The 10,496-nt window shown below is 39.3% G+C and overlaps 1 protein-coding gene across 7 annotated transcripts in view; it reads right to left on the minus strand.

The window, feature by feature from the left end:
- Window positions 1-4,769: 4,769 nt before the first annotated feature.
- Window positions 4,770-10,496, minus strand: part of LOC109966669 (signal transducer and activator of transcription 5B-like) — a 38,908-nt gene continuing 33,181 nt past the window's right edge. For all 7 annotated transcript variants that reach the window (XM_020611704.1, XM_020611701.1, XM_020611706.1 and 4 more), the window contains 5 exons: window positions 9,198-9,340; window positions 8,774-8,929; window positions 8,477-8,528; window positions 8,011-8,115; window positions 4,770-7,079 (listed from right to left, as the gene is read on the minus strand). In XM_020611704.1, the coding sequence (XP_020467360.1) occupies window positions 6,956-7,079; window positions 8,011-8,115; window positions 8,477-8,528; window positions 8,774-8,929; window positions 9,198-9,340 (580 nt within the window). In that variant the 3' untranslated portion in view covers window positions 4,770-6,955. The remainder of the gene's footprint in view (window positions 7,080-8,010; window positions 8,116-8,476; window positions 8,529-8,773; window positions 8,930-9,197; window positions 9,341-10,496) is intronic.

Raw genomic sequence — 10,496 nt, forward strand, 5'->3', positions numbered from 1 at the left:
AAACTCAGTTCAAAGACAACCAAAAGAAGTACTGCATTAGCAAGAACATCTGATAACTAGGTGAGCAACAAAGTGCTTGTTTGCTTTTGGTAATTTAGTACACAAAGTTTGTGTTTCAGCTCTTACCGCTCTAACAAAGCATGAGGCAAAAGAAAATTATTACAATTTAGAAAAGTATTTCATCTATTCTTGAGTCATCAGATATTATTTGGTTGATTTGTACTCATCAATCTTTATTTCAGTGACTTTTCCTGAGGTTTACTGTGTTATTTTTCATTCTGAGTGAGTCGTTTAATAGAAAAGGGAATTAGCATTCCTTGGTTGAAGCTGGTAGCAGGGCAGTGATAATGTCAATGGCTTTAAAATGTCCTGTATGGACGGTGATGTCCCTTAAAATCCCAAAGGCACAGACAGACCTACAGAGCCTCTGTACAGCCACACAAAAGTTTTAGAGAAAGATTATTTCAGGATAAGTGAGAATCTAGAAAACGCTTTATAAGAAGGAGTCATTATTATAAAAGTGAAGATTTGATGAAATTGAATTTAGTGGTATTCTGGGTTCACAATCGGTGCTAAACACATGATCAACACTGATTTATGAGCTGTGGAGCCTCAATCAGTATTTAATGGATTGAGTAGTCAACTGACCAATAATAATAATAATAATAATAATAATAATAATAATCAGCAACTACTTTGATAATAAATTGTTTAAATCCTCTGTTTTGCAAAATTGTACGAAACAATGCTAATATTTGACAACAAAGTGAATATTTTTGCATTTTGGATAAGTGGTTGGAAAAAAACAAGCAACTAAAGGTTATAAACGTCAGGATTGTTACACTATTTTGACATTTTGTGTCCCCCCCAAAAAAGAAAATCTATTAAAAATAATTTCCAGATTACTCTGTAATATAAATAACTGTTAGTGGCAGCCTAATGAGCTGATGTCTGATTATCCTGAAGAAAAAAAAAACCAAAACATTTCCAACTGAAGGAAGTATCACAAAGTCAGAGGCGTTAGCATTTTCCAAATGGAACCCTGTGACAGATAATTAATCTTAGCATTTACAAAGCATGAAAGGTTCCATTTTGACAACACATATTCACACACAGAATATCTCTATGGCTCTGTAAAAATGTCAGTCATTCACTTTAACTGCCACAGTCCCAGTTCCACAAAGCAAAACCAGATGTTGCAGAGATGGCTCTTAAAAACTGCAACTTGAAAGAGAATAAATTTGGGGTGAAGCCAGGGTTGGGTTTAAAATATCGGCTCAAAATTAACTGTTAACAGTTATTAACAGTTTTAGGTCTGAATAAAGTTTAGGTTCACAAAAGAAAAAATATAAAGATGACTTTGGGTCTTGACAGAAATGAAGTGTGGTATATCAGAGGAATGAAACACAATGGTCACTTCAGTTCATTCTGTTAAATGTTGACCAATATAAATGTTGATGTTTAGCAGCAGTGAAGTCCTGTCTGCATCATTTAGAAACTGTCCACTAGCTCACAATGAAAAGGGGAACTCTACTGATTAAGGGGAGGTTGAGTAAAATGTGGATACATCTTGGGCTTCTTGAATATGCATCCAACACTCAGAAGAAAAGTGTGGAATTCTCTAAACTTTAAGTAATGAAATAGTATTTAGTTGTCATTAGAGCTAAATGAAATGCAGACTGAAAACTGGTGTCAGGAGAATAGTAAAATAAAATAAAATAAAATAATTCTCTGCTGGTGGAGTTTACAATTATACACCCCGGAGCACTGTGCGAAAGCGGGCAGGCTGAAATCAGGAGAGCAACCCAGAGACGAAGACGCAAGCAGGGCAAGCGAGGAGGACTCCATGCTAGGCTAAAAGCGTGTGCTACTCGACCGCCATTACCCAGCCTCTTCCTAGCTAACGTACAGTCTCTGGAAAACAAACTGGACGAGCTAAGGGCTAGGATTACAGCACAACGGGTCATGTCTGTCATAATTCTCGCTCCACTGTGAATTATAAAATGTAAACATGTACCCCAGTAATTAATGCAATAGTAATAGAATGTTAAATATGGCAGTTTATGCTCATTAAAATGTTTTTATCTCAGTATAAACAAAACTTGTTCACTACTGTATCTGCCGAGGTACTGCTGGTGATTTCAATCGTGCAGTTTTCTAAGAATGTTCTGGTAAGTAGGTAGGTAGGGGGGAAGGGTAGAACTTTATTGTTCCCACAGTGGGGAAATTCCAATGCTCCAGCAACAGTAAGGGACAAAAACAACAGAGAGCAAGCAACAAGACACCATAAGAACAGATACCACACACCGATCTTGATAGACAAATTCAGAAAACACGGGAAGAAAAAAAAAAAGGACAGAGCTACTGGACCTCGCTGCGCCATGTCTTAAAAAACAAATCGAGAATACCCAAAAAACAAGACAGTACAAGCATTTCAGGGAAATCAGGAACAGATATCGCTCTCACTCAAATTACAGACAGGGCAGTCTGTGGTCAGAGGGGGAGGGGCGGAAGTGCACGGATTCCTATCATTAGCATACGGTATGGTCTAGACCAGGGTGCCCAATACGTCGATCGCGATCGACCGGTAGATCGCGTGCCATTAAAAAATAAATTAAATGTATCCGGCGTAAAACACGTGCCAAATGTTAACATGCGAATAGTGAGTGTGATGATTCGCTATGGCGACCCCTAACAAAGTGCCAATCATTCATATATAGCCTCTCATCCATCCTCCCTATGGCGTTTGCTACTTGATTGACATGCAGGGCAGCCAGTCTGAGATCTCGTCTTTTCTGACTCACTAGTCACCAAACACGCGCGTAGGTCGATCATTTTGACTTCGTCATTTGAAAAGTAGCTCGCAAGGCGAAAAAGTGTGGGCACCCCTGGTCCAGAGTTTTATTGTCCTTTGTGTAGGCGGGTGCCATGGTTAGGGTCTGAGAGATGAGGATTAGGGCCCAATCCTGTGCTGTGTCTGCCGAGACACCGTGCCATGAGGTCCATGAGGAACTGTGTTTCATTTCCCTGCATGAAAGTCATGCATATATGTGGAAAGGACAATAATGGGGATATCTACAAAACCTGTCACAAATTACATTCAGGTGCATAAAATATTACGGCACTGCAATTTTTCAATTGAGTGGCTTACACTGATGATGTACACCTCCGCTTAGGATCTGCTGCCTGAAGGCTGTTGCACATGTGTGAAATGGGAGGGAGTATAGACGACAGTCTTAAGTTTATAGCAACTGAACTTTAATATGGTTGAGGAAATTGCCAAACATATTTCGAGGTAGCAGTCACGTAGTCTCCTGCCAGTCAAATGATCTTTTATTTCCTTCAGTAATTCAAGCATGGTTTATAACCTGAACGCCTGTAAAGTCCCTCACATCCTCCTCTGGTGAGTGATGTGATTTACAAACAGCTTCTCCCTCCTCAAATGTTGTTAACTCAGATGAGGTCTCATGACCAACAGCTGCCAGGCTGTCAGCAAGATTTTATACCTGCTTTCTCCTGACTTTATGTCCCAGTCACAGTTTCCTCTGTCACAGCAGAGGTTAGTCAGGTGCTGAGGGTACTTGTATCAATTCCCATTATGTCCTCTCTGATTTTTGCATCCCTGAGCGGGAACACCTTAAAATACATATTGCATGAGACCAGACGCACAAATTCCCTCAGTTCCACTTTTCTTTTTCTCTGGTGCCAAACCCCACTTTGACTCCTTAGTAAATATGAACACACTCAATTTCACTAGTTAGTGCCAAAATGAGGTGCAAAGCCTTAGTAAATATCCCCTTAGATTTGACCCTAAACCCTACACTTCAGGTCAGCATTTAGCAATCTGTGCACATGCATTTCCACATCAGTACTCTTCCAACCAGCTGACCCCTGCAAGCTCTGGTCAGCTTGTGAGAACAGTTGCATAAAGGCTTCTGTGGCTGTTGAGAGACTATGTCAAGCCTGAGAAAATAACCTGAATAAAATCAGTGTGAGTTCAAAGGCTACAATATTATTATTATTATAAACTTGAGATATGGAGTTTTAAAGTCATGGGTGTGTGAGGGAGTGGGAAGTTGCATAATGGTTAAACACAGGGTCCAGTGTTTTCTCAGGTTGATTTTCTCTTTTTTTTGAGTCCTCTACTGTAAGTTTGTGAAAATGAAATACTAAATTACTAGAGTAGGCTACCCCTTTAGCACAATAAAAACGAACGGGTACTTTGGGTAAACAAACTGCAGTTACTGTAAAAGTATTAATAACATCAACTGGTGACCATCAAGGATTTCTTCCATGTTTAAAATCTAAATGACCAAAACAGTTTCCAAACTGTTGGCCCAACACTGACCAAGGCACAGAGCACTTACTAACTACAGACTACAATGTCTGTATTTAGTAAACTGAGGCACAGAAACATGTTCCCACACTGGCAAATGACAATGACAATGATTTTGTTATTTCACATTTTAAAGTGACAGTATTTACTTCTCTTCAAATTTAACAACTGTGATTTAGGCTGGTATTTTCAGGTTCTCGTGGCTATCAGGCCATCAGGCATGATTCAATTAATAACCAAATATCATTACCAGCGCCTTTTTTTTTTTTTTTTTAAATCTGACCTGCCAATTCTGATTTTGGCTGATTCCTATTTTCTTTCTTTCTAAGTACTGTAGTTGACAGCATACAGAAAACATTTTTGCAACTTTTCTTTAATGAAAAATTTAATTGTAATAAAAATAAAATGTATTAAAATGTTACATTTTCTGTCTTTCTCACCTTTTTAGACAATTAAAATGAAGTGCAATATTTGTACTTTTCCAAATATAAACAGGTGTAACAGATAATGGAAACAGAAGCATGTCTGTTACATCAGTCCTACTGAGTGTGTGTAGTTTGTATTTACTGTTTTACCACAGCTTGGATAAACTGTACATATACATGCATTTCATGTGTAGCCAGTAACTCCTTCTTTGTGTACTAGTAGATTTGGATGTAGTTTTCCCTTCTCCAAGGTGTTTCTGTAGCTCCTCTGTATATTGTTTGAATGTCAAGCGCTTCCAATGTGTGAGTGAAGAAGTGTCCGGCACAGACACTAGTGAGAGTCTCACTCAAGGTGCACATGAGATGCTTGCTACACACTGCACATGCTACAATTTGGTCTGTGCCGCTGTGTGCGTGATGTGGACTGTCATGCCTCTAAATCTGATCGCCACAGAATCTGAAACCTCAAAAGTGATTGGCCAGTCACCGGTGAAGACCTATCACACTGCAAAACGGCCATCTCTGATTTCCACCGATCAATTGGTGCATCTCTAATACTTCACCAACATTAGTATTCGAAACTCAATCTGACAAGACTTATCTAAATGTTTGAATTAAGCTAGGAGTTACACTTCAAGAGACTGCAGTAGAACACCTACAAGCTCTTCAACATTTTGCTGCAGAGCAGTGTAGTACAAGAACATCAGAGAATTGCTGTAATAGAAGCTATAAAGAAAATGATATAAAAATGATAGTGGTTACAGATTCAAAAGCTCATTTTCAGTACTTAAAGCCAGACTAAGGAACCTCTTACAAAAAGATGAATTCATAAGAAATAAACTCACTCTTGACTGTTTCAGAATCATCAGGGCTTTTGCTGGTAGTCTTACTTGTTTCAGGGTTACCAGTACTTCACAGGAAGCATAAATATTGTGGTGCACTTGGCATTACAGAATCTGTTTGTTGACTTTATGACTTGTGCTACAATTAAACTGTTTTAGCATGTTGCAAAAAACTGTAAAACTCAAGATAAACACAATCAGACTGTTGCCGTCTCATCTGACTAGTTTAGCCAAGGTTTACAGTGGGTTTTACTAACCCATTACATATCACATCATGCTTTTAGTAAAAGTGTATATCATTTAAGTTGAGCCTCATTTAAACCAGATGTGCACCAAATCTGTGTAAAACCTCAGGTTCACTCAACTCTAGTGCTGATTAGCTGCTTTCCACAGGACACACAGCAGCTGGGTTTGGACTAAAACACAAATGAAGTTCAAACTGCAGCATCTGAGGACACTGTAGCGGGGTTTAAGAAACCACTTGTTTCCAACAGCACAGGTTCACAAAGGTCTTAAAAGTTAAACCACATCAAAGCTACTAGTGCATGAATAGCTCTGATGTACCTATCTGAGATATACGTTCCTTGTCCTGCCTAATGTGAACATCTTTAAAATAAGTGACTCAAGGGAAAAAGTAAAATTTAATTTGCCATCATCCTGTAAATACTGTTGGTGTTTACAGTAGCTGAAGTTCAGCAAAAGTTACATAAACTCACTTTAAGAATTGTTTAATAAAAAATGTTCTGGATTTTCTTGATACACTAAAAATTGACAAATATCCTCTGTAAGAGAGAAGAGGTTCAATCTGTCAACCTTCCTTCAGATTACCCAATGTTAACTATGTAGTTGGAAAGGAATACCTTTAAAACTAATTTTACCAGAAGCTAGTCTATCTACTGTGAATTGTTATGCAAAGTTTCCTGGTGCCAGCTAAAAGCTCATGAGGCACATAGGAATGCAAAGCATACATAAAAACTACATCTGAGTTTTGTATAAAAATCTTATTGACCCAAACCAGCTCCATGTGACAGCCCTGAGAAACTATTATAAGTGGGAGAGGACATTCACACCAGCCTGTGTCATAGGCCAGTAACACTGATTCCTGATGGCAGGTTCCTTTCTCTACAGAGGTACTTAGGCAAGTAGACAGCTACTCATTACCTGACCTGCTCTCTTCCACAACTCCAATGGGCAGCTAAAACTGAAGATGAATAGTGAATTCTGAAGTGGATCTGCCAGAATCACTGATAAAGACAAGAAGCATCTTGACCTAGTTGCAGTCCAGAGAGAAGTGCAGGTGTTGGATAAGGCTAAAAAAACCTGAAGGTGTGCAGCAGGTTCAGGTTATAGGTTCAGGACTGCTGGCTGCTCCACTGGTTGGCCATGGGCCTGCGGAGCAGCTCCTCCACATGACGGGCCACGTCCATTGTGTCCTCCAGGTCAAACTCTCCATCTGCATCCAACATGGTGTCATTCCTGACAGGGTAAGAACAGACAGCCATTCAAACAGGAGGAAGGTCAAATTCGTACTATGGACTTGCTGCAACATATTACTATGCACATATAGCTGGGTAAACTTAAAAAAAAAACAACACATTCATAAAACATCGTTTCAGAAATTAACTAACATACTTACACTTCCAATCAAAACAGACATATTTACCTAGATTAAATTATTATATTTAAAACCAGCAGCTTCAACTCCCAGTAACCAACTTTAAACCTCCAATGTGGAACTTGCCCTTTTAGCCCGCTTCACTCTTACATGCCCACAGAGCCACTACTGAGCTCCGTAGTTCCATAGCTCGGAGACGCTGGATTTTAATAACCTCCCTTTTAAGAAATGGAATTACTAACTATACCAGCTTCCAATCCAAAATACTTTTTTGACTCACAAGGGACACTTTGATAATATGGGTTCAGTTCAGAAAGCATATTGATTTGTTTGATCCTCCCTCTCAAGTTCTATTTTATTTAAGGATCAGCATTCATCTTTCAACCTTCTTTGCACAATTCTGCATTGCAGGAATGGCACTAAAAGGGTTATCAGGCAACTTAAAGATCTTTTTCTTTACATAATTTGAACAACTTTCTGAGAAATCCAGCCTACCAAATACCTAGTTATCTGCAGGTACCTGAAAGTGTTTCAGAATCTTCAAACTAAAGGTTTTATTTCCTCACTTTCTTTTTCTCTGCCATGGCTGGCTGTAAACCAGTACAAATACAAGGTATTTGTGATTATTTTAAAAGTCAAAAATATTGAGGAAAAATATCAAACTATATTTAAAGTAAAAGGAAGTAAAAGGAAAGCAAGTCAAAACATTCTTTGAAGGAAATTTGCCCCTTTCGTGTAGTGCCCACAGGACTGTACCTTGAGTCAACAAATGAAGTAAAGACACATACTTACATAGAAGGGTAAACACCAAAGTTGTTGGGATGGCTCACGGAGGGAGACGTTGTCTGGTCCATGAATGTTGGAGCTCCACTGGGTTCAGGGTTTGGGGTGGTAAATCTGCCAGAGACATATGTCACATATTCCTTCAGCTGCCATAACCATAGTCATCTATGAAAGCTCTACTGAAAAGCTTGTAGCCTGAATCATAACTGACTCGGTCCTTAAACTACTAACTACTTTTCAGAACATTATAAGGCATTCATCTGTTAGGTGTCCGAATGGTTTCCTATTTTAGAGAAGACGGACACATGGTACAGGGTCTGACTCTTTTTGGGATTCATACACCAAATGCAAATTAAGCTTCAGGAACTTGCTACTATTACTGAGTCCTGTCAGATTCAATGGTGTGGGAGAGGTGAAGTAGGTCACCTGTGGCAGTTTAAGAAAAGAAAAACAAAAACAAAAGAAAAGTACTTACTCTGGCACAACTTGTTTTATCTGTGGTTTTACATATCCATCCACTGCTTTTGCTGCAAGAGAGACATAAACCCTAAAAAACTAGAATTTAAAACTGATAACAGTACATGAGTGTGTACCGAGTTTGTTCCACCAGCTTAGGCTTTTAAAACCTGCTACAACATTTGCTGAGTTATATAAACATGTTAGTTTCTGGAAAGTATTCTTTGTTTATTGAAGAAAAATATCTTATTTACAGAGGTGTGTATTTACCACAGGGCAGTGATAACTGAACAGCAGTAATAGCATTGGTACATACAGAGAGGAGGGGTGTAGTACTTGGCGAAGACCTCATCCTTAGGTCGGTCAGGGTAGAGAAACAGAAGGTGGCTCAAGTCGCTGATGCGATCAGCCAGGGAGCGAATGGAAAAGTCTTTGGTTGTATAAGGCAACAGATTCCAGACCAACCTCTCACCTAGCCAAACAGAGGAACAACAAAGCATTACACTCCCTGTATTTACCAAGACAATACTGTGTGCAGTGATAAAGATGTCTGATGTATTGACTTGCACATACATGGATGAACATATGGAAGAAAATCAAAATGGAATGCTGCATTTCAGCACAGCAAAATTTTACCTGCATGTTTATTCCTTCATACATCTATGTGTTATTCTAATAACATTAGATTTAATTGCTGTAAAAATCCCACTCAATATAAAAAAAGCACAGCCATTTAGTACCTGGTTTGTTTGGATTGTCAGCCACCCAGGCGATGGTTATGCCTCCAATCTCAGAGTCACTGAATCGCAGCAGGAAGGTGCCGTTGGGTTTGGAGAGTAGCATGTCCTGTGCCTGCTGCTTATTTACAAAGCCCAAAATGGCCCTGCAAACAGTGCACAGATGCACGTTTTCACACATGATACACTTGAATGCACTTTCCCCTGAGGGCAGAAATAATTGTATCTGTGACATGTTAAAAGACCTAAGGCTAAAAATGGGCATCTGAGCATGGTTTGCCTTTTTAGTGTAAAACAGTGACATACTGTGCTATCTGAAGTGATCCTCTGAGAACTACACAGGGAACTCTTGGTCTTCCTTTCCCAGGGAAGTCCTCATGCCATTTTCATCACTGTGCTTGGTGGATTTTCTGACTGCAACTGAAGAACCTTTCCAAGTTCTTTATTACTATATAATTTACTGATCACCATGTCTTCAAGCCTCTTTACTCAGATGAGTGGCTCTTTTTATAACATGGATTACTACTAGGGATTTAACAATATTTGTACAGGCAACTGATTTTTAATCTGACTGATTGCTCACAGTTGCTTGCTTGCTCATATTTTGCATACTGAGTGATTATCACTTTCAATACTAGAATCAGTACTAATTGATTCTTACTATGATTATTTTTCCACTGATAAATTTAACTTTAGTAAAGCCCCTCTAACTTTTGCACTCAAACTCTAGACCACTCAAAGAGTGAGTGAGAATCAAAAATTCAGGTGGAAACCCCCCCCCACAACCAGAATAATTCAGTAAAATGATACAAAAAATGAAATGCTAACATTGGGTGGCTTGCTAATGATGCCAACTTTAGGGCTGCAACAACTAACTGACAAAAATCGATGATAAAAATAGTTGGCCACAAATTTAATTATCGATCAGTTGGGTCTAGAGTCATGAATCTGCATGAGAGGGCCCAGAGCAGACAGGGCCAGGTCAGGGACTGTGCAACCACTACTGTTCCACACTCTAGTACATTAGGTGGCGGTATTGCATCTAAAGCTGGTTTACCAACCACCAATCAAAAGAGGAAGGAGAAGAAGACTGGGTGAGAACATCAGTGAGGCGTATAACCACTGCGCCACCGTGCTGCCCCTTCCCTAAGTTGTTTATCTTATTTAATTTTTCCCCATCATATGCTATTACAGGCATGGGCAAACTATGGCCCGCAAGGCCATATACAGCCAGTTAGGCTTTTTATTCTACTCTGAAAAGCTGAAAGCTCAGGTGTGGGGGAGCCTGAAAAGCATGACTGG

This window comes from Monopterus albus, unplaced genomic scaffold (genome assembly GCF_001952655.1).
Source record: "Monopterus albus unplaced genomic scaffold, M_albus_1.0 scaffold117.1, whole genome shotgun sequence".
Classification (NCBI taxonomy): Eukaryota; Metazoa; Chordata; class Actinopteri; order Synbranchiformes; family Synbranchidae; genus Monopterus; species Monopterus albus.